At 44.3% G+C, this 25,104-nt stretch overlaps 1 protein-coding gene across 1 annotated transcript in view; it reads left to right on the plus strand.

Moving 5' to 3' along the window:
* The window catches only part of LOC126198951 (myrosinase 1-like), an 84,263-nt gene that overhangs the window by 23,187 nt on the left and 35,972 nt on the right, over nt 1-25,104 (plus strand). The window contains exons 2-3 of the mRNA XM_049935596.1: nt 11,698-11,820; nt 11,897-12,077. Coding sequence (XP_049791553.1) covers nt 11,764-11,820; nt 11,897-12,077 — 238 coding nt within the window. The 5' untranslated portion in view covers nt 11,698-11,763. The remainder of the gene's footprint in view (nt 1-11,697; nt 11,821-11,896; nt 12,078-25,104) is intronic.

A 25,104-nucleotide genomic window follows, 5' to 3' on the forward strand; every position in this document is an offset into this window, starting at 1 on the left:
AGAGAAGTGAATCGGACACAACATTAGCAGTTACTATGGCAGGAGAGGGCGCTAGGGCATTACGTATGAGGAACAGTAGCAGCCTTGAGGAGGAAACCATGCATACTGTAACTGCGGCTGAGTGGTGTAGCGCGTATTGGACCACATCTCTGTAACAAGGAGTTACTGAACAAATGTTCTCTAGCAGGGAAACCAAGCGTTTGCAGACATAGCTTCATGAGATTTTTTTGCGTTCCGTATCCTCTCATCAGTCAATCCCTAGAGTTTGTACATCATAGAAAAAATCACTCTCATATATATAAAAACCTCTAGGCCATGAAGGCCCAGCCCGACCGGCCGCCGTGTCATCCTCAGACCATAGGCGACACTGGATGCGGAAATGGAGGGGAATGTGGTCAGCACACCGCTCTCCCGGCCGTATGTCAGTTTCCGAGACCGGAGACGCTACTTCTCAACCAAGCAGCTCCTCAGTTTTGCCTCACAAGGGCCGAGTGCACCCCTCTTGCCAACAGCGCTCGGCAGACCGGATGGTCGACCATCCAAGTGCTAGCCCAGCCCGACAGCGCTTAAATTCGGTAATCTGACTGGAACCGGTGTTACCACTGCGGCAAGGCCGTTGGCATATAATGAATGAAAGTGCAGTAGCATGTTGACAGAGGTTTCTCAATCGTGCACAGAAAACTCGACGTCACATGGCGTAAAGTCAGCGTGATTGTAGCGCTAAATGGGACTGGCCCTGCAACACACAGGCTGTTGAAGAAACGGCAAGAGACTATTTGCATCAATTAGTGAGCAGTTTCGGTGCACTGAGGTGGTACTCTTCGTTGCAACATGGCCCCGAGACAAAATATGGGTGACTTAACACGGAGAAGAATCACCGAGAATGTGGGAGAAGCTTGTAGCGTGACGAGCGCAGCACAAAAGTTTGTTATTAATCGTAACCTTGCTTCTCGTGCCTAGGTTGGGTTCTGACCACAGTCATGCGAAGGAGACGACGCGGCCGACCACGGCCAACTACAGCAGCTGATTATCGCTACAATGTGCAACAAGCAAGAAGGGACGCGCATCAAACAGCAGGTGCAATTGTAACCACTTTTAACAGGACTGCAAATCTCACTCTCCGCAGTGGCACGGTGACTGCATGAGACGGGAAAGCGGGGGCGGGGGGGGAGGGGGGGGGGTTCTTGTATTGCCGTCGACCAGTTCGTCGTGTTGCCTTCTGTTGACACTCGCAAACGGTGGCACCTTCCACGATTGTGCCAAAAGCTTAGGGACTGGGCCAACGAGGAGTGGAGTCGCTCGCTCTTCTTGAATGAGAGCAGATTTAGTCTGGGCAGCAATTCTAGGCGTGCCCCCATATGAGGAGAGCTGGGAACAGGAACGTTGTCGAACATGACTGTTTTGGTGGCCCAAGTGATATGGTGCCTTCTGTTGACACTGTACTCCTATCCCATGTGCGTCTTTTCAGGGGTGCATTCACGACAGCTTGATTTTTACGGATGAAAATGAGCGACCGCATCGAACAGCGCACGTGGAGGAGCTGTTGGTACGAGAGGAGTCGGCGAACGTCTGGCTTTCCTGTTTTTCCCTGACTTAAATCACATCGAGCACGTGTCGGATGCTCTGGGGAGACGTCCTGCTGCAGGTCCACCCAGCAGTTGTCAGCTGCGCTGGTGGAGGGACGGAACATACTGCTACAAGAACAGCCTGGTGATCACACGCACTGTCAATAATCATGGGCGTCCGCAGAAATTCATGCAAGAGGGAGCAAGGCCGCTGATGTTCCATTCTTGATACAGCCAATTAAGTGAGTCTGAGAGAGCGCCGTGTCCCAACAAACAAATCTGACAGGAAGTACACAAAGCTCGTATCGTCAACGTTTCGCAGTTATTCAGTCAATATTTCTTTGAACATACATTCATCTTTTCATATTATTAATGTAAACTGGATATAGGAAACCTTCGAAAACAATTTTCAAATTGATCAGTAGAACCAACTCTTAACAGCTTAAGACTCAACCAAAATAATCGTAGTCTTCCTGATTCGGTATGTTATTATCTACATATGGATTATAGAACTGATAACTCTATCTCTGGTTGTCACGCAGAGTTGCACGCCATATAGTTAAAGAGCCATATGGTTTAAGAAGATCCGAGCACCTTTTTGACCATTTTCTCCTCTCATCAACGCAAAAATTAGTATATTTTATGCATTTGAAGTATGGGTGAATACACCTTCAGTATAGCATGACCGTGTTCTTTACACACTAATTTAATGGCTCTATCATCTAAAACTGAATAAAATCTCAGTTAGCTTTGAGGGGTCAAATACAGACTTATTGCTGAGATTAAGATGTGTACAAGCCATGCAGCCGTTCTTGTGGAAATTGGGGAGGGGTATAAGATAGCAATGTTTATACTGTTCTAGGCGTCGGAATTGCCCCTTTCTGTAGCTCTTTAGGAGCTGTAAAAGGAAACGACAGGGAAATGAGTAGGTACTCTAATCCGGCAATTTTCTCTAACGATTGACATTCCCGAAGATTGCGAAACAACGCCGAAACCGCTTCCGTGACAAGAAAACAATATAATTTTCTGTGACCTACTTTACAACCAAGGAACGTAGCCTTTATTAAAGCCACTGTGTTGTTCTGTGCATCCGGCTGAGTAGCATCTGAGACAATCGCTTCTAGAAGCACGTCGCAATTTTGAAACTAATAGAAAATCTACCACAGACTTCAGGAGGGGGAAAATGCCCCCTCTTGAGACCCCAACTTTCAGTTACATCTTCTCTACTAATCTGTAGCAGTTCTTTTGGTCCAAGCTTCATCGAGCTCTATTATTTGGCAGTGACACATTTTGCGGAAGTTACTTTCGTCCCAAAGCCTTGCGCACCATGTTTATGTCGGTCCCTATTGGCACTTAGCCGATTCGGAGACCCACTCCCATGCACGTGGCTCATTTTTTCGTCAGTTGGGGTGTGTTTTCTTGGCCACTAAGTTACGAGCCGAGTTCGGTGTTAAATGCTAAATTTCTGCCAGGTCTGCGATAGGAACTGAAAAGGAGTGGGAGAAGAGAGAGGGATAGAAATGTTTGTAATGACTCTGCAGCGAGACGGGAACTTAAGACCGTGGACACCCCTGCGGGGGTTTATTTCAATGCAACATCTATCGTTTCACTTATTTACATCACTCAAACACGATCAGATAGTGTATAATTTCGAAAAGTTCTAGCTGAGACACCATCACAACTCAGAAAAATTATCAAACAAGTGTGAGTGCTAAAATTTTTCCATGTATATCATGCAAAAATCCAATTGGGTGGCTACTGGTTTATACTGTGATACAAATTTCATATTTTGAGTCCTATGGAGACGCTGAGCATATATCTTAGAAATACGCTGACTTATTTGTGCTCACCGCAAAATCTATAATTGGATGAGTGACAATAGCGGATGTTACCACAATTATTTGTCATTTACACAGCCGAAAACTCGCTAGAAGCGTGAAACGGTTTCTGAGAAAACTAGCGTTGCGACATAACTAACGCTTATAAACTGATGGGTGGATGCTCAACTAATTGAAAACAATGTGTAACAAATGCACTTCAGTTACCTCGCACCTACACACAGGAAAGTAATCCCAGTTACTTTTCAGTCCCTCCTCGTATGTTGTCTGACAGGGCAGACAATTCTTTGAACTGCCATAATTTCAGATATTTCTTCATATTTACTTGTATGTGTTTAGCGATTAACTTGCTATGTGTAATGCAGGGAGTGAACTCTATACTTGATGATGAAAAGCAACGTAAAAAGTGGAAAATAAACATTCGACAAGTGTTGTGAGCAGCGCAATGCTATTTTCAGATAAATATATGGCAAGACGTGATTCCATTTCGATAATTAATTGAAATTATAGCAAAGTAGCAGTAATTCCAAATAATATGTGTTGCTGTATAGGAGTTGCATATGTTGGTATTTTTTATTTAAGAGGCAATAATTGTGGTTGCTACGTTCCATATTGCACGTAACTGCGAAGACGAATCGTTCAGACATAGCAGGGAAGCGAACAAGTTGCCATTGTACTGAAAGAAGGTATAATTTGCGCATTTAATGTTTCTTATTAAAGTGAAAGCTGGAATTTTGCACTCAAGCGGAATGTGAGTCGCTGAAAGAGATGCGACCTAGGTAATAAAATAGCATAACTTATGCAATCATGTTAATAATATGTCGGTTCCTCTTAACTTTCACCTCTTACGCGACATGGATGTGGCGACATTTGTTTACGCTTCTTAACTTCTGTGCTATCGTTCTGTGTGATAATTTTTTTTTTCAATTGAATGTACAGTTGATACCAAACAGCTCCGGATCTACGATATTTCCGAACCTGTGCAAAAACTTGATAGTGGTGTCCCCCACCTTACTCCTCGAGCTTTTTAGACAGGATGTCAAAAATTAAAAAAAAAAAACGATTTTTCAGAAATATTTTCATTTTGTTGCGCATAGCTTTCTGAAGAGTTAGACACACAAAATATGTCGTTCGAGGAAATGTAAGAGATGTTATTTGGCCTTAAGTGTTCCAAAGTGCAGTGGCACATCTCTTCATACAGCACTCCTCTATCACATATGACTACATTTCATTCTGTCCAATTCTAACGTGTGTGTTTTACAATGGAACACATCAAACCTCTATTCAGTGGAAATTAAAACATTCTGTGGTGCCTCTCCTACTCTCAGTCGGCCAGTTTGACATCCTAGCCCCCCCCCCCCCCAAAAAAAAAACCTCACAGTTAATAATGGGTGGGATTATTTGTGACCGGAAGAATAAGAACTCTTCAGAAAATTACACTCTTTATTGGCTATTAGCTAATAACTTTTTCTTTTGTGTGATATAAAAGCAGAAAGGCAAGAGACAAGAACAGATTTCTTTCATCCTAAGGTCCCAGAATTCTTTCTCTCTAGACTTGCTACAGTTTTTCATGACGTGCTTCTCTTTCTCCGAAAGAATCTATTACCTCGCCAAAGCTCGTCAAACGTTTTGTTACATGAAAAATCAAAATGTTGTCTAATACTGAAAAAGCTGTCCCCCCCCCCACACATGTACCATGTACCTTGCCGTTGGTGTGGAGGCTTGCGTGCCTCAGCGATACAGATAGACCTACCGTAGGTGCAACCACAACGGAGGGGTATCTGTTGAAGAGGGGTTCCTGAAGAGGGGCAGCAGCCTTTTCAGTAGTTGCAGGGGCAACAGTCTGGATGATTGACTGATCTGGTCTTGTAACATAACCAAAACGGCCTTGCTGTGCTGGTACTGCGAACGGCTGAAAGCAAGGGGAAACTACGGCCGTAATTTTTCCCGAGGGCATGCAGCTTTAGTAGATTAAAACTGAAGAAACTGCAAAAAGGTGGGAATTTAAGTGGATGGGACCTGGATAAACTGAAAGAACCAGAGATTGTACACAGTTTCAAGGAGAGCATAAGGGAACAATTGACAGGAATGGGGGAAAGAAATACAGTAGAAGAAGAATGGGTAGCTCTGAGGGATGAAGTAGTGAAGGCAGCAGAGGATCAAGTAGGTAAAAAGACGAGGGCTAGTAGAAATCCTTGGGTAACAGAAGAAATATTGAATTTAATTGATGAAAGGAGAAAATATAAAAATGCAGTAAATGAAGCAGGCAAAAAGGAATACAAACGTCTCAAAAATGAGATCGACAGGAAGTGCAAAATGGCCAAGCAGGGATGGCTAGAGGACAAATGTAAGGATGTAGAGGCTTGTCTCACCAGGGGTAAGATAGATACTGCCTACAGGAAAATTAAAGAGACCTTTGGAGAGAAAAGAACCACTTGTATGAATATCAAGAGCTCAGATGGAAACCAAGTTCTAAGCAAAGAAGGGAAAGGAGAAAGGTGGGAGGAGTATATAGAAGGTCTATACAAGGGCGATGTACTTGAGGAAAATATTATGGAAATGGAAGAGGATGTCGATGAAGATGAAATGGGAGATATGATACTGCGTGAAGAGTTTGACAGAGCACTGAAAGACCTGAGTCGAAACAAGGCCCCGGGAGTAGACAACATTCCATTACATCTACTGATAGCCTTGGGAGAGCCAGTCCTGACAAAACTCTATCATCTGGTGAGCAAGATATATGAGACAGGTGAAATAACCTCAGACTTCAAGAAGAATATAATAATTCCAATCCCAAGCTTACGGTAAGCTTCAAAAGGCTTTTAGAGAGGAGGTTATGTCAAGAGCTCAAGTTTTTCGTTGGCATAAAATGTTTAGTAGATGTGAAAATTACCGAACTATCAGTTTAGTAAGTCACGGCTGCAAAATACTAACGCGAATTCTTTACAGACGAATGGAAAAACTCGTAGAAGTCGACCTCGGGGAAGATCAGTTTCGATTCCGTAGAAATGTTGGAACACGTGAGGCAATACTAACCTTACGACTTATCTTAGAAGCTAGATTAAGGATAGGCAAACCTACGTTTCTAGCATTTGTAGACCTAGAGAAAGCTTTTGACAATGTTGACTGGAATACTCTCTTTCAAATTCTAAAGGTGGCAGGGGTAAAATACAGGGAGCGAATGGCTATTTACAATTTGTACAGAAACCAGATGGCAGTTATAAGAGTCGAGGGACACGAAAGGGAAGCAGTGGTTGGGAAGGGAGTGAGACAGGGTTGTAGCCTCTCCCCGATGTTACTCAATCTGTATATTGAGCAATCAGTAAATGAAACAAAAGAAAAATTCGGAGTAGGTATTAGAATCCATGGAGAAGAAATAAAAACTTCGAGGTTCGCCGATGACATTGTAATTCTGTCAGAGACAGCAAAGGACTTGGAAGAGCAGTTGAACGGAATGGATAGTGTCTTGAAAGGAGGATAGAAGATGAACATCAACAAAAGCAAAACGAGGATAATGGAATGTAGTCGAATTAAGTCGGTTGATGCAGAGGGAATTAGATTAGGAAATGAGACACTTAAAGTAGTAAAGGAGTTTCGCTATTTTGGGAGCAAAATAACAGATGATGGTCGAAGTAAAGAGGATACAAAATGTAGACTGGCAATGGCAAGGAAAGCGTTTCTGAAGAAGAGAAATTTGTTAACATCGAGCATAGATTTAAGTGTCAGGAAATCGTTTCTGAAAGTATTTGTATGGAGTGTAGCCATGTATGGAAGTGAAACATGGACGATAAATAGTTTGGACAAGAAGAGAATAGAAGCCTTTGAAATGTGGTGCTACAGAAGAATGCTGAAGATTAGATGGGTAGATCACATAACTAATGAGGAGGTATTGAATAGGATTGGGGAGAAGAGAAATTTGTGACACAACTTGACTAGAAGAAGGGATCGGTTGGTAGGACATGTTCTGAGGCATCAAGGGATCACCAATTTAGTATTGGAGGGCAGCGTGGAGGGTAAAAATCGTAGAGGGAGACCAAGAGATGCATACACTAAGCAGATTCAGAAGGATGTAGGTTGCAGTAGTTACTGGGAGATGAAGAAGCTTGCACAGGATAGAGTAGCATGGAGAGCTGCATCAAACCAGTCTCAGGACTGCAGACCACAACAACAACAACTGTTAATGCGAATAGAAATCAAGACTGGTGTGGTTTCTCGATTTGATTACGTCTGTTTTGTCACTGTCTGCTAGATGAAACGGAATAGGCCTTTCTAATATTGCAGCAATTGTAACTCACGCCAAATAAGCGAGAATGTTTTGGCACAAATGATCATTTTTATCTACTTCATTTACATACATAACACGACAGAATATAATTCACGAAGTTCCAATATCAAATACCCATCAGGTCTACTACAACAAAAAGTTGTGTTAGGAAATAGTTTCACATTTCATTCATATGCTCCAGTTTCTCAAGCATCAGATCGAAATGTAGTAGTAGTAATAAATTTTAATATAAATTTGGAATTGTCAAACCCTTCAATATATTTTGTGTGATGTCCCTATTTCTTCTCCTTCCGCGTTCTAACAAACAATCTTAAGCCTGCCAGAATCATCGGTTCAGTTATCCCTCGTTTAGTCTCCGTCTACGCGTTATTACGTGTTCGTACAACGCGTTTTCTACGCTATTCCGAGAATAGAACTTTATAAGCGGCTGCTAACCGGGGACGGTACAACTGACCATTAGTAGCATAGCGTTCAGGGAAAAATTTTCTGTAAAAATTTCATTTTGTTAGATACACCGAGAAGATAGTATGCAATCTTACTTACCTGTTATTCCTGTTAGTCATTTATTTCCACTCCGGTAGTCTGAATCTAGGGATTTCGCTAGTTATTGTGAGAACGCTTATCATTGAGGCACCGAATCAACCACATAAACAAACAGCGGTTGGCTTTCACCCGTAGAATTTATTCGGCGAAGCTCGTATAGCCCCGTTCCCTTTTGTCTGCGGTAAAGTTTTTTTTTATTTCTAGATGCGAGAAGGATTCCCCTGGCACAGATGTCACGTACACTATGCACGCATTTAAAAATTAATTTATGATCCGTTCAGAAATCAACTTTGAATGTGTAAAAATTTTCAAAAACGAACAGGGATGCTTTTCAAAATCATATGAACAGTTGATGAAAATGGTTCAAATGGCTCTGAGCACTATGGGACTCAACTGCTGAGGTCATTAGTCCCCTAGAACTTAGAACTAGTTAAACCTAACTAACCTAAGGACATCACAAACATCCATGCCCGAGGCAGGATTCGAACCTGCGACCGTAGCGGTCTTGCGGTTCCAGACTGCAGCGCCTTTAACCGCACGGCCACTTCGGCCGGCTGAACAGTTGATGACCAACGTGCACTGGATGCTAGGCGCTTTGTGAAACAAGTCTTATTTCCTTCAAGAATATGAATTTGAACCCCCTCCTGCCCGCCCTAGATCCGGACCTAATACCAAAAACAACTGCTTCGCTCGCGTACGCTGTGTGGTTCGCACAGATTTTTTTTGTTTTTCGTTAACCGAATTTGTATGTTATTATGTCTACTGCTCACGTGTAAATTTACACACTACAACTGAGTCAATACGGCTGCCAGTCTTTCATAATTAAAGTCTTCCAACGGGTTGAATTTAATTTCATATAGCGAGTTAAGAAAATAAAGAGCCAAATAGGACAAGTGGTTAGAGAATCGTTAGCGCCAGTCTTACAGCCGGTGTTGAACTCTCTCATCTCAAACGGATATTCCAGTACATCGAATGGAATTTAAACGTGCTATCTATTATGTCGTCAGTGATGATTAGTTTGGGTAGTAATTACAAAAAAGATAATTTTATAAACATGCATTAAGACAACTGTAAGAATAAATGTAGTAAAGACCGGTTTCTCGGGGCAATGGAACACATCCACATGCTGACGTTGACAGAGGACAAATGTAAACATAATTAGAATGCACACCCGTCATTCTGTCAACCATCGTCAGTTGAAGAGTTGTGTGAGTGGAATGTACACCAACGAAGACAAGGTAGAAATGCTACTCATATATGGGGAATGTAAGTTAGCAGAACAGTAACTGCAATACTGTTTCCTTATGTACGTGTAGGGCACATTTAGTACAGTAGTTTAGTCCTTTTAAATACTGTTGTGTAGAGTAGGCATACAATAAAGTCTGTCCTTCCTACAAACTGCATCAACATAACGTTTCTTTTATTGTTGTTGTTGTTGAAGGTAGCGAAATGCTACGCATGCAGCGGAACTGTACAGAGAGCGATATCCTGACAAGAACCTACCTTACCGACGGACGTTTTCTCGTCTTGTTGCGACGCTTTAGGAAACGGGAAGTTTCAACCCTCGACAACGCAATGTTCGTAGCATTCGCACAGACGAAGATGCCGAAGTTACTGTTCTCGCTTCCGTTGCTATGAATCCACATGTGAGCACACGACAGCTTGAACAGAAGATTGGCATTCCTAAAACCAGTGTCCACCGCATTCTTATACGTCACCGGTTCCATCCTTACCATGTACACCTACACCAAGAATTGCACGGGAATGACTTCCAGAATCGTGTACAGTTCTGTCAGTGGGCACAGCAGCAAATCCTCGCCAACCCGAACTTCTTCTCCAGTGTTCTATTTGCCGATGAACCTTCTGAAACAAAGTACAGGTAAATATACAAGGAACATGCATTATTGGTCCAGCGACAACCCACGATGACTTAGACAGGTGGAACATCAGCGTCAATGGAGAGTTAACGCCTGGTGTTGGATGCTTGATAATACAATTATTGGCCCTTGTTTCATCAATGGTAGTCTAAACGGCTCAGCGTATGCCAACTTCCTCAGACGAATTCTTCCTCCTCTTTTGGAAGAAGTGCCGCTAAGAACCAGAATGCTTATGTTGTATCAACATGATGGATGTCCAGCACATAATGCCTCGCGTGCACGTCGTGTTCTGAACCGAAGGTATCCTGGCAGACGGATTGGTAGAGGAGGAACAGTTAGGTGGCCTGCTAGGTCGCCTCATTTAAATCCACTGGACTTTTTTCTTTGGGGATGCATTAAAGACGTTCTCTGCCGCGATATTCCATGTAGGAACGTATCGCGCTTGCTTGTAATTCTCTTCAGCAGGCAACACTGGAAGCAGTAAATAATTCTTTCATTCAACGAGTGCACCAGTGCATTGGTCTCCACTTTGAGCACCTTTGAATGTTCTACTCCTGGACAGTGGTACAGGAGAGTCAAAGTCAATTTTGTCTTACGTTTTTACTTGATTTTCATTGGTTTCCTGACAATTCCAGCAAGTGGACGAGTTTCTGATCTCGGTTTCCAAAGTCATTGTTGTGTTATGTAATTAATAACGTTGTGTTTGAGTGAATGGTACACTGTGATACATTTTTGAAGAGGTCTTTAGGAGAGGAAATGAATTACCGAATAAAAAATACAGGCTGCCATTTAAAAAAGTCATGCCGCTGTTCATATCTTTGTAAAAAACAAAATTTCGACGAAGGCAATCATGCTGATTGATGTCCCCCTGACGGCTAAAGAACATTTGCTTGAAACTTTTTGTAATTTGCATCTTGACAAACAGTTATTTAGGGTGGTCAAGATAAATGGGACACGTTGAATATAGACATATATAGGGCGACGCAAAAGTAATTGTAGACACAGAGTGTGGGTGTAACATATGCATCAAAATAAGAGTGAAACGTTTAATAAAATTTTGTCTGAAATTGCTTCATTTCAGAGTCACGCAATAGAGTAGGGATCACGAAAGCAAAAGAAAATTAATTCGAAAGCAAGGGCATGAAGGAACCTGAAATTCAACACAAGTAGGTACTGTACATTTACCCGAGTACATAAACAAAATGATGTCCATGTAGACGAAGACAGTGAAGTGCTCGACTTATTGCCGCTCTTGATATGCTAGAGGCTCCATTAATCTCAGTCTGCACGGTTGCACAGCTGTTTTCAGTTCGCTACTATAGTTGTGTTACATTCTCAATTGCTACACCATACACGAGCTCTCTGAGAGGTGAACACCACACGCCAAAAGCCTGTATTGTCCCATGATGTAATGCCTACCACAAATGACAGTATGCGTCGTAACAAGGAAATAAAGCAGTTTCAGACAAAACTTTTAATTAACATTTTACTGTTATTTTGATCCGTACATTACATCCTGTATGTATATACAGCACAGTTGTTACCAGGATACAGAGAGATCTGATTGTGTGGTGTGTCGCATTGTGCAGGTGACGATGTACCACTGGGACTTGCCTCAAGCGCTGCAGTAACTCGGAGGCTGGCCCAACGAGCTGATGGCCGACTACTTTGTGGAGTACGCCAGGATACTGTTTGAAAACTTCGGAGACAGGGTGAGTCTCGGTTCCACTGAGCATCCTCGGCGAGACGGTAATTTTCAGACTTTATTCGCAGCGTCTGTCTGTGCAGGTGAAGTGGTGGATCACGTTCAACGAACCGGCCGTCTTTGCGAATGGGTACGCGAGCGTCGGCTTCGCGCCGTCGCAGAACGCCTCCGGCATCGGCGACTACCTGTCCACCCACACGGTGATCAAGGCGCACGCACGCGTCTGGCACCTGTACCACGAGCAGTACAGAGCGACACAGAACGGTGAGTGGCCAGCGCGCCGTCGCATCCTTCCAGCCGTCACTCTACCGCACTCCTCTACGCGTCCTCTATTTTGATTTACAGTACAGGGCCGTCTCCACACTGCGGGCTGTCTAGGGTCCACCACAGAGCGGTCCGCACAACAAATATTTCAATTAAAAAAGTCTTACTTTTAACACTGTAACACCCGACCTCTTACAATCGTAAAAGGCATAGACGTATTTATTTTCTGAGGGAGCATTCTGGAATTTTTTAGTGGACCACTCATTTCAAGTCAACTCTGAAACCCGTATGTCGAACCTGAACAAACACGTAACACCCAGGTTAGCAAAATCACTAATAGTCCCAAAAAATGGAGTTAACAGGACATCGTGAGCTGCCGGCCGGAGTGGCCGAGCGGTTCTAGGCACTTCAGTCGAGAACCGCGCTGCTGCTACGGTCGCAGGTTCGAATTGTGCCTTGGGCATGGATGTGTGTGATGTCCTTAGGTTAGTTAGGTTTCATTAGTTCTAGGGGACTGATGACCTCAGAAGTTAAGTCCCATAGTGCTCAGAGCCATTTGAACCATCTGAACTTCGTGAGTTGGAACTAAGTTTCATTTCCGTGCCGACAAATTTATTCCATAGTTCTCTTCATCCCAACCAGGACTCATAAAATTATTTATTTTCTGTTGTCAGACACGGATTCTTGAGATCCTGAAGCTGTGGACTACCATTTTCTGATAACTTCAGTAGCTGAAATTCTGCGAGAAACGTATAAGATGTTCTAATATTCCATAATAACACCTTTTGTAAAAATGAATGGATAGATGTATATACACTCCTGGAAATGGAAAAAAGAACACATTGACACCGGTGTGTCAGACCCACCATACTTGCTCCGGACACTGCGAGAGGGCTGTACAAGCAATGATCACACGCACGGCACAGCGGACACACCAGGAACCGCGGTGTTGGCCGTCGAATGGCGCTAGCTACGCAGCATTTGTGCACCGCCGCCGTCAGTATCAGCCAGTTTGCCGTGGCATACGGAGATCCGTCGCAGTCTTTAACACTGGTAGCATGCCGCGACAGCGTGGACGTGAACCGTATGTGCAGTTGACGGACTTTGAGCGAGGGGGTATAGTGGGCATGCGGGAGGCCGGGTGGACGTACCGCCGAATTGCTCAACACGTGGGGCGTGAGGTCTCCACAGTACATCGATGTTGTCGCCAGTGGTCGGCGGAAGGTGCACGTGCCCGTCGACCTGGGACCGGACCGCAGCGACGCACGGATGCACGCCAAGACCGTAGGATCCTACGCAGTGCCGTAGGGGACCGCACCGCCACTTCCCAGCAAATTAGGGGCACTGTTGCTCCTGGGGTATCGGCGAGGACCATTCGCAACCGTCTCCATGAAGCTGGGCTACGGTCCCGCACACCGTTAGGCCGTCTTCCGCTCACGCCCCAACATCGTGCAGCCCGCCTCCAGTGGTGTCGCGACAGGCGTGAATGGAGGGACGAATGGAGACGTGTCGTCTTCAGCGATGAGAGTCGCTTCTGCCTTGGTGCCAATGATGGTCGTATGCGTGTTTGGCGCCGTGCAGGTGAGCGCCACAATCAGGACTGCATACGACCGAGGCACACAGGGCCAACACCCGGCATCATGGTGTGGGGAGCGATCTCCTACACTGGCCGTACACCACTGGTGATCGTCGAGGGGACACTGAATAGTGCACGGTACATCCAAACCGTCATCGAACCCATCGTTCTACCATTCCTAGACCGGCAAGGGAACTTGCTGTTCCAACAGGACAATGCACGTCCGCATGTATCCCGTGCCACCCAACGTGCTCTAGAAGGTGTAAGTCAATTACCCTGGCCAGCAAGATCTCCGGATCTGTCTCCCATTGAGCATGTTTGGGACTGGATGAAGCGTCGTCTCACGCGGTCTGCACGTCCAGCACGAACGCTGGTCCAACTGAGGCGCCAGGTGGAAATGGCATGGCAAGCCGTTCCACAGGACTACATCCAGCATCTCTACGATCGTCTCCATGGGAGAATAGCAACCTGCATTGCTGCGAAAGGTGGATATACACTGTACTAGTGCCGACATTGTGCATGCTCTGTTGCCTGTGTCTATGTGCCTGTGGTTCTGTCAGTGTGATCATGTGATGTATCTGACCCCAGGAATGTGTCAATAAAGTTTCCCCTTCCTGGGACAATGAATTCACGGTGTTCTTATTTCAATTTCCATGAGTGTATTTTTAAATACCAGGGTTCGAAGTTTAATAGTGGCAACTGTTTATTTGCAGCTCGTACAAAATAGATACGTTTTTCAACGTTTTACTCATCTTCGAAATAGTCACCAGCATTGTGTATAACCTGTTGCCAGCGATGTGGAAATGTTCAAATGTGTGTGAATTCTTAAGGGACCAAACTGCTTAGTTCATCGGTCCCTAGACTTACACACTACTTAAACTAACTTATGCTAAGAACAACACACACACACCCATGCCCGAGGGAGGACTCGAACCTGCGGTGGGAGGGGCCGCGCAGTCCGTGACATGACGCCCTAAACCTCACGGCCACTCTGCGCGGCGCCGGCAATGAAGATGTCGTAGGATACTCTAGGCAGTGCCAGTCGTGTTGACAGTTGGAGCGGTGCGGTCTATTGTCCGGCTGGTCGTAGGTTGTATTCCAAAAATGAACGGTATAGAGACAGAAGTGATGATTCCATCATTTTGCAGGACAATGCTCAAGCACGTTACTGATTTGTTTGACTGACGGGGCTGCTAAGTGCTATACCACCCACTGCTCTCCCCTGACTTAAGCCCTCGTGAGTTCAACTCGATTTCTAAACTGAAGGAAACACTTCACAGCATTCGCTTCAGAGCTGCTACAAATTCGTCGGGCAATAGACCGCGCCGCTCGAACTGTCAACAGAACTGGCACTGCCTAGAGTATCGCTGGCAACGGGTTATACACAGTGCTGGTGACTACTTTGAAGGTCAGTAAAACTTTGAAACACGTATCTATTTTGTACGAGCCGCAAATAAATAGTTGCCACTATTAAACATCGACCCCTCGTATTTAAAAATACACTCCTGGAAATTGAAATAAGAACACCGTGAATTCATTGTCCCAGGAAGGGGAAACTTTATTGACACATTCCTGGGGTCAGATACATCACATGATCACACTGACAGAACCACAGGCACATAGACACAGGCAACAGAGCATGCACAATGTCGGCACTAGTACAGTGTATATCCACCTTTCGCAGCAATGCAGGCTGCTATTCTCCCATGGAGACGATCGTAGAGATGCTGGATGTAGTCCTGTGGAACGGCTTGCCATGCCATTTCCACCTGGCGCCTCAGTTGGACCAGCGTTCGTGCTGGACGTGCAGACCGCGTGAGACGACGCTTCATCCAGTCCCAAACATGCTCAATGGGGGACAGATCCGGAGATCTTGCTGGCCAGGGTAGTTGACTTACACCTTCTAGAGCACGTTGGGTGGCACGGGATACATGCGGACATGCATTGTCCTGTTGGAACAGCAAGTTCCCTTGCCGGTCTAGGAATGGTAGAACGATGGGTTCGATGACGGTTTGGATGTACCGTGCACTATTCAGTGTCCCCTCGACGATCACCAGTGGTGTACGGCCAGTGTAGGAGATCGCTCCCCACACCATGATGCCGGGTGTTGGCCCTGTGTGCCTCGGTCGTATGCAGTCCTGATTGTGGCGCTCACCTGCACGGCGCCAAACACGCATACGACCATCATTGGCACCAAGGCAGAAGCGACTCTCATCGCTGAAGACGACACGTCTCCATTCGTCCCTCCATTCACGCCTGTCGCGACACCACTGGAGGCGGGCTGCACGATGTTGGGGCGTGAGCGGAAGACGGCCTAACGGTGTGCGGGACCGTAGCCCAGCTTCATGGAGACGGTTGCGAATGGTCCTCGCCGATACCCCAGGAGCAACAGTGCCCCTAATTTGCTGGGAAGTGGCGGTGCGGTCCCCTACGGCAATGCGTAGGATCCTACGGTCTTGGCGTGCATCCGTGCGTCGCTGCGGTCCGGTCCCAGGTCGACGGGCACGTGCACCTTCCGCCGACCGCTGGCGACAACATCGATGTACTGTGGAGACCTCACGCCCCACGTGTTGAGCAATTCGGTGGTACGTCCACCCGGCCTCCCGCATGCCCACTATACGCCCTCGCTCAAAGTCCGTCAACTGCACATACGGTTCACGTCCACGCTGTCGCGGCATGCTACCAGTGTTAAAGACTGCGATGGAGCTCCGTATGCCACGGCAAACTGGCTGACACTGACGGCGGCGGTGCACAAATACTGCGCAGCTAGCGCCATTCGACGGCCAACACCGCGGTTCCTGGTGTGTCCGCTGTGCCGTGCGTGTGATCATTGCTTGTACAGCCCTCTCGCAGTGTCCGGAGCAAGTATGGTGGGTCTGACACACCGGTGTCAATGTGTTCTTTTTTCCATTTCCAGGAGTGTATATACATCTATCCATTCATTTTTACAAAAGGTGTTATTATGGAATATTAGAACATCTTATACGTTTCTCGCTATCAATTAGATGATGTAATGCTATAACTTTTGTGCTTTTTGCTTACTGCTGGTGGACCGTATCAGACATATTACTCTCTGCAATCCCCCTCAGTTTGCATGGCATACTAGAATATCTTTTATTAACATCGATGTAATGTCACAAATAGCTGGTTCAATGACTAAAAATACGAACAGGAAATCAGTAATTTGCCATATTTTGTTTATATGTGAATTAACTTGCGTGCAGTAATGATAGTTTCACATCATATCGGTTCCACAAGTCGGCTGATAGTGGTGCTGCTTTCATCTGTTGATATAAGTGCTGTCAATGTAGTAACTGAATGCTGCTGAATTATCAGCCCAAACATCCACGGTAGCAGAAAAGTGTTTCCTTGCTATAATTCCTCAAAGGTGGGCGACTGCTTGCTTGCTAATTAAACACTTGTTTGACGGGGTGACACTCTAACACAAAAGGAGCAACACAGTAAGAAATAAACAACGACTTTTATTAAAAGCATGTTATAACGTGATACTTAACTCTGATACAGTTTAACGGGTAGCGCTTTATGTTCTATACATAATATAAAGATATCTAAATATAATTTGCGAGCACTCTATTGAATGGCCACGCAAAATTCCGATTTAAAAACTTTTGTTTGTAATGGGAAGCAAACTGGACTCTCTGTTGACATTCTGCGTCATATGAAATTTCAAACATCTGCAATCCTCCTGTCGACTCTTCGGAGCCGGCCGCGGTGGCCGAGCGGTTCTAGGCGCTTCAGCCCGGGAACCGCGCGACTGTACGGTCGCAGGCTCGAATCCTGCCTCGGGCATGGATGTGTGTGATGTCCTTATGTTAGTTAGGTTTAAGCAGTTCTAAGTTCTAGGGGACTGGTGACCTCAGATGTTAAGTCCCATAGTGCTCAGAGCCATTTGAACCATTTGAGTCTTCGGATAGCTACTTAACGCACTTATACTATAAACATGTATACTTATACTTACAAATACCTAACTAGTTCGTGCAAATTTCATTGGTGTGATAATTTTCAAATATAGATTGAAGAGAACATTTGAAAAACGCATCAGATTTACTGTAAATGAGTTGTTTTGTAATTCCGCTACTAGCCACCGTTACATCGCTCTCGGAATCAACAAAACAATATTTGAAATAGGATTTATTACGTGTTCAGGTTCTTCATTGATTGCATTGGTATGTATCCTCGCTATTTGGATTTAAGTTATTTGTTTTCTCTTTGCACATGATTTTTTTCTTCTTTGAACGCTTTATTCATTTTTATCGGCTTAGTACCTTTGTTCTAAATCTACATCTACATCTGCATCTACGTACTTGGCACGTCACCGTCTGGTGCTGGCGGACGGTACCCTGCATCACTGCTAGTCATTTCCTTTCCTGTTCCACTCCCTCATAGAGCGAGTGAAAAACGAGTTCGCTATGCCTTCCTATTAGCCCCAACTTCTCATATGTTATCATTGTCATACTCACGCGAAATGTACGTTGGAGGCAGTAGAAGCGTTCTGCAGTCAGCTTCAAATGCCAGTTCCCTAAATTCTCTCAACAGCATTTCTCGAAAACAACGTGACCTTCCTTCCAGGGATTTCCATTTGAGTTACCGAAACATCTCCGTAATACTTTCTTGTTGGTTGAGCCTACCGGTAACAAATCTAGCAGTCCACCTCGGAATTTCTTCAACGTCCTCCTTTAACCTGACATGATGGAGATCCCGAGCGGTACACAACGATGGGTAGCGCTGTTGTTCTATACGCGTGCTCCTTTATGTGTGAACCACATTTTCCTAAAATTCTGCCAATAAACCTAAGTCGACCACTCGCCTTTCCTACTACAGTCCTATGTGTTCGTTCCTTTCCATATCACTTTGGGGCGTTATGCCTACATATTTGCGTTCTCTGGTGGGTTGTACGCGTGGCGAACCAAACGAGTCTCTGGTAGTTTTTGTAGTTTCTTGTACATTTCTATAAAATTGCAGTACCTACTTTCCAAGATTTTTGGTACATCCTACCTCACCAATATATGATTTGTGCACCAAATTAACGTGTATTGGACTTCGTCTGCATTTAATTCTGGGCGTCTTCAATAAAACAATACTCCATTGTATTCATTATGTATCTTATAGTGCTTTGTTAACTGTTTGGTGGGAGTCTCTACTAGCTCTTCTTTGATTTCTTGTCTCTCTACTAGCTCTTCTTTGATTTCTTGTCACCATACATCAGTTTATTGCATTGTACCTATGTTCCTACATAAGTTCAAGAAGTATATACGATTTAAGTCGTTTTTCATTAAACCTACAATGGTGTCGCCTTATTGGTCATGATACATAGAAATCAAATCTAAGCCTTCTGGTAGGTGTGACAAGGCATTGGCCACAACATTATTTTGAAGCCATAGGTTTGCAATACTAACTACCATCTCGCTACCCCGGCATGTAACAAATTGTTGCAGTTCACCAAGAGCTAGATGTCTGGTAAACATTCATGTGGTTTTCGAACAAGTAACAATGAAAGTGTATAAATATATGCACAACAGTCAGGGCTTCAAGCTCTGCAGTAAAGATCGTTCAGATTTTATGAAAAACCTGCTTGCAAAGCCAAAAATACAAACAGTCTTTCATCTATCTTCTGGATTTGAAACAGACATAATCCTAAGCCAGTGCTTTACCCATCAACTGAAGAATAAAAACCGTCACCCATGTCAGGCTAATATAAAAGCTTTGCGTCAGAGTATCTTTGACACCTCTTGGACCAGTGCCATTGGGCGTGTTTTTTAAGCATGCGCATATTGAAGTATTAAATCAATATTATCTAATACTAACATGAGTCCATCAGGGTCATTCTCTGTTGTGTTTATCAATTTATTTGGCACATACATACGCAATTTAGCTTTCAGTGAGTGAATTATGTCTCAGTTTGTTACTGATTCACCCCAATACTTGGTTTCTCACGTATTGTAAAAGTATTTTCTTAGACTTCCCTGCCACTCGACGAATTCCATCAGCTGCAATCAGGGGCTGAAATAAATCCAGTGGTGACAAGTGGAAATTTGTGTCGGACCGGGACTAGAACCTGGATTCCCCTGTTATCGTGAGCGGTTGCCTTAACCACTTAGAAAACCCGAGAACACTTCCTATCCAACCCTAATTCCCGTATGTCACACACTACATACATAGTGTGCCCTGTCCATTATCCTCATTGCCCGCGGCCTCACCTGAATCTCGCAAGAGGTCAAACACTAAAGGTATCATTGTTTGCTGTAGAGGCGCATATATTTTTTATACGTATGAAGTCTGTTCCTTCGGACATGTCTGCATTGTAGTGTCTTCCATCAAATACCTCTTTGCGGAGGAATTCTGCAACCAGTATTTGTGGGGAAAGACTATTCAAATTCTTCATATGTTGCACATAGTTCAGCTGCCTTTATGGCCCACCTTGCATAAATCTGCTGACAAATCCAATGTTTTTGCACGTTGCTCCAAGAGTGAAACAGTATTCCAGTGTAGGAGCAGATAAACGTGAGAGGGTGGGCAGTTTTCTTATCAAATATAAATAGACCAAATTGTCTATGTACGATAAAGTTTTCCTCCATGAATGTGTTGGCCAGCACAGGAACAGCGGCCACAGCACACAAGGCTGGGGCTTGACTGTGAGCTAGATCCTGGTTGTAGTACAAATTATTTAAGTCCGCAGCTCGTGGTCTCGCGGTAGCGTTCTCGCTTCCCGAGCACGGGGTCCCGGGTTCGATTCCCGGCGGGGTCAGGGATTTTCTCTGCCTCGTGATGACTGGGTGTTGTGTGATGTCCTTAGGTTAGTTAGGTTTAAGTAGTTCTAAGTTCTAGGGGACTGATGACCATAGATGTTAAGTCCCATAGTGCTCAGAGCCATTTGAAATTATTTAATTTTCAGCTTGCATATGAGCTCTCTGTTTCGGTTTCCTGCATAATTTTGGTTATGTGTTACGTTACCATCGTAATCTCTCAGTCTGTTAAATCCCACCCCTCTTTGGTTTCTGACGTGACGGAATTTTTGACTTCAACTATCTTTTCATTCTGGTTGCCCATTTTGGCATCCTGGTCCTTTTCAATGTTGGTTTATCTTCTGTTAATTATTTTACGAAGACATTTGTCAGTCTCCTCCCTGAACTACGTAAATTTTCCCTTCATGATGTTGATAATTTGTTCAGACTACTATGCCATTTCATCATCTAGTTTTTTATGGTGTTGAGTTGTTCTTTCCTCGTCTCTGGCAATATTTTCCATTTTAGTTGCAAGCTCAGCATCAGCATAGGCTTGAGAAGTTGTTAATCGTTATCGCACATTCGAAATATGATTTATGCAGTTCGATACCATCGACATAGCAAAAATTAAAGTCTCTAATTTGGAAAATATTTCTTTGACATGATCAACAGCAGTAAATTCTGACTGGTGAGTGTCAGTTACGTTCAGTTACTACGTCAAAAATTCACACAAAAATAATTAAAATACTGGAATAGGTTAAACAGTTAATTTCAAGAACACAGCCATTTTGGCTTTAACTGTGATGGCTGCTTGCTTGAATAAAAACTGTTTAACAGTACTCTGCTTTGAAGAGCTTGATACGCATTTCGTCCGTCATTAGATGCTTTAATAAAATCATTGCTGCTTAATTGAAATTTTGCCTCATAAATGTAACTAGTTACTGAATGTGGATAAATTTGGAAAGGAATTAACTGAAAGTAATCAGCTCCGTGCAGAAACCAACGTACTGAGGGAAAAGAGAAAATCTCCGACTTGTTTTAGTGTCCAGCGAGATACGTCATTTCTGCTCACATTCAGCATCTCTTAATTTTAACATTACTCTTGGCTTGCCGTTTCCATTGAAAGCTAGTATTTGTATAACACTCGTTTCTACATTTACTTGAAATAAAAAAATACGATACTTGTAGAAAAACATTTTTATATCGCTGTTTGTGCCTAATTCATTTGTAACTACAACAGTGTCATGAACATTGGTCGCCACTCTAATATTTCGTAATTAAAAGCATTTTTTATTCAAAATAAATGGAAAAGATATAAATTTTTAAATATATCAATTAGGATTTAATTGTATGACTGTTGTATTTTTTCTTACTGTTGGTGTACCATATCAGACTTACTCGCTGCAAGTGCTCCCCATTTGCATGGGATGCCAGAATTTATTTTATTTAAACACATTAGTAGTGTGATCAATGGCGGTTCTATGATTCCAAATGAAAACAGGAAGTCGGCAGTTAACCTAATTTTATCCAAACATAAATTGACTTATATACAATAACAATAATTTCACATCGTATCGATTCTGCAGTAACAACGGTGACAAATAGCACTGCTTTACTCTATTAATGTAAATATTACAACAATGAGAGCAAATCATTTCGACCATAAATCTAACTTCAAGCAACGCTACCAAGACAGAGAGAGAGAGAGATTATAGACTATTGTCTAGCTGAAGTTAAAAACAAACAGACGCTGATGAGAAAAGTTGAAAGATGCGAAAGGTTCATTAGTGTAGAGAAGACACTCTGGATTAACACAGATAAAAGATCGATTTGTATTTTCTTAGTAGGAATTGGGTAAGAAAATATTAAAAATGTACTGTTAGGGTAGTTGAGCAATTGACACTACAATGTCTTAAGACTCGTATCATCCGACCTAAAGATTAATGACTCATGAAGCCATACCATAAATTCAAAAGTTAAATAAACAGATGTATTTAGGAACGTAAATATGTATTTTTCTAAAAATAGCTTTTTGTCATATTAACTATGCCGCTACCAATGTAAGACAACTCCAACGCGTCGTTTGTACATGCTATCATACCGGAATATTGTATACAGAACTGCCGTGGTGGTTGTTGTAGGTGAAATGCGACAACGTAGAAGCAAAGTAGCTGTTACTGTAATAAGAGTTTTTTTATATGTATTTAAAGGTATGGTAAATATTATGGATCACAACAAAATACAAGTTAATATCGACAAAAAGGAGAACAGCTTTTAACGTCATCAATTCATTAAATCGGAAAATTTATAGTAGTATTTTATATGATTAAATAATAAACGTTAAATGCTGTTATCTGCTGCTAATTCAAATCTTGCTCAAAAAATAATTTCTGTGGATTCATTGTCAGTAAGTATTCTGTGGAAGGGTTTGTTCAAGGTACAGCCTAGGGTCAATCGATCCTAAGTGGTTCGCTGTATGCATAGTCCGATTCGAACAAGCTGTCATTCGTCAGCCAGCGAGCTGGTCTGCTCGCTCCACCTGTACACCAGTGGGAGCCGCGCCGGCACAGATGGGTCCCCCTGTGTAGCCTCTTCCACTGTGCAAAGCGTCGTACCTGTGTCTTCTCAGTGAGCCGAGGCAGCAGAGGACGGATGTAGCCTTTAGTTTCGCCTGCCTCACCATGAGCGATGGCAGTGGTCGAAGTAATGGCATTAGCGACACACGATATACACTCCTGGAAATGGAAAAAAGAACACATTGACACCGGTGTGTCAGACCCACCATACTTGCTCCGGACACTGCGAGAGGGCTGTACAAGCAATGATCACACGCACGGCACAGCGGACACACCAGGAACCGCGGTGTTGGCCGTCGAATGGCGCTAGCTGCGCAGCATTTGTGCACCGCCGCCGTCAGTGTCAGCCAGTTTGCCGTGGCATACGGAGCTCCATCGCAGTCTTTAACACTGGTAGCATGCCGCGACAGCGTGGACGTGAACCGTATGTGCAGTTGACGGACTTTGAGCGAGGGCGTATAGTGGGCATGCGGGAGGCCGGGTGAACGTACCGCCGAATTGCTCAACACGTGGGGCGTGAGGTCTCCACAGTACATCGATGTTGTCGTCAGTGGTCGGCGGAAGGTGCACGTGCCCGTCGACCTGGGACCGGACCGCAGCGACGCACGGATGCACGCCAAGACCGTAGGATCCTACGCATTGCCGTAGGGGACCGCACCGCCACTTCCCAGCAAATTAGGGACACTGTTGCTCCTGGGGTATCGGCGAGGACCATTCGCAACCGTCTCCATGAAGCTGGGCTACGGTCCCGCACACCGTTAGGCCGTCTTCCGCTCACGCCCCAACATCGTGCAGCCCGCCTCCAGTGGTGTCGCGACAGGCGTGAATGGAGGGACGAATGGAGACGTGTCGTCTTCAGCGATGAGAGTCGCTTCTGCCTTGGTGCCAATGATGGTCGTATGCGTGTTTGGCGCCGTGCAGGTGAGCGCCACAATCAGGACTGCATACGACCGAGGCACACAGGGCCAACACCCGGCATCATGGTGTGGGGAGCGATCTCCTACACTGGCCGTACACCACTGGTGATCGTCGAGGGGACACTGAATAGTGCACGGTACATCCAAACCGTCATCGAACCCATCGTTCTACCATTCCTAGACCGGCAAGGGAACTTGCTGTTCCAACAGGACAATGCACGTCCGCATGTATCCCGTGCCACCCAACGTGCTCTAGAAGGTGTAAGTCAACTACCCTGGCCAGCAAGATCTCCGGATCTGTCCCCCATTGAGCATGTTTGGGACTGGATGAAGCGTCGTCTCACGCGGTCTGCACGTCCAGCACGAACGCTGGTCCAACTGAGGCGCCAGGTGGAAATGGCATGGCAAGCCGTTCCACAGGACTACATCCAGCATCTCTACGATCGTCTTCATGGGAGAATAGCAGCCTGCATTGCTGCGAAAGGTGGATATACACTGTACTAGTGCCGACATTGTGCATGCTCTGTTGCCTGTGTCTATGTGCCTGTGGTTCTGTCAGTGTGATCATGTGATGTATCTGATCCCAGGAATGTGTCAATAAAGTTTCCCCTTCCTGGGACAATGAATTCATGGTGTTCTTATTTCAATTTCCAGGAGTGTAGATAATTACCGTTCATGAATTTAAGAAATTTTACGTTATTTTTGTACATTATAGCCATGGAGCTAAAAGAAAGCCTGTGACAGTTGGTGGCTATGTTGCCAATATCACTACATGGCTCTTTGTTGTTACGCGATTCCAGTCGCCCGGCAACGAATATCTCACCAGAAAACTGAAAGTGTGAGAAAGTGCTAATAAACTCGCGGGATCGAATCACACTCTCTTCGTAATTAAGAAGAAAACGGTTGGAAATACATGTCGAGATAAAGTAAAGATTGTAGTATTGGCCAAATTGGCCAGTAAATACAAATAGACATCTCCAGAGGGTTACAGATCAACGCGATTATTTACACTATGCGCCCTTAAGTACTTGAGTTACACACAGCTCTGTACGCCGTAGGCACTTCAGTGAAGCTGTGTTATATACAAATGATAGTAATGTTCTTGATTGTAACAAATAGTCTTAAATGTTGATTTAAGTCTGTATAAAAGTCTCTGAATATTAATGGTACTTAGTAGTATTTTGCTACTTGGATGTAATGTTCCTCACTGCAATC

The sequence above is a fragment of the Schistocerca nitens genome, chromosome 8 (assembly GCF_023898315.1).
Source record: "Schistocerca nitens isolate TAMUIC-IGC-003100 chromosome 8, iqSchNite1.1, whole genome shotgun sequence".
Taxonomy (NCBI): domain Eukaryota; kingdom Metazoa; phylum Arthropoda; class Insecta; order Orthoptera; family Acrididae; genus Schistocerca; species Schistocerca nitens.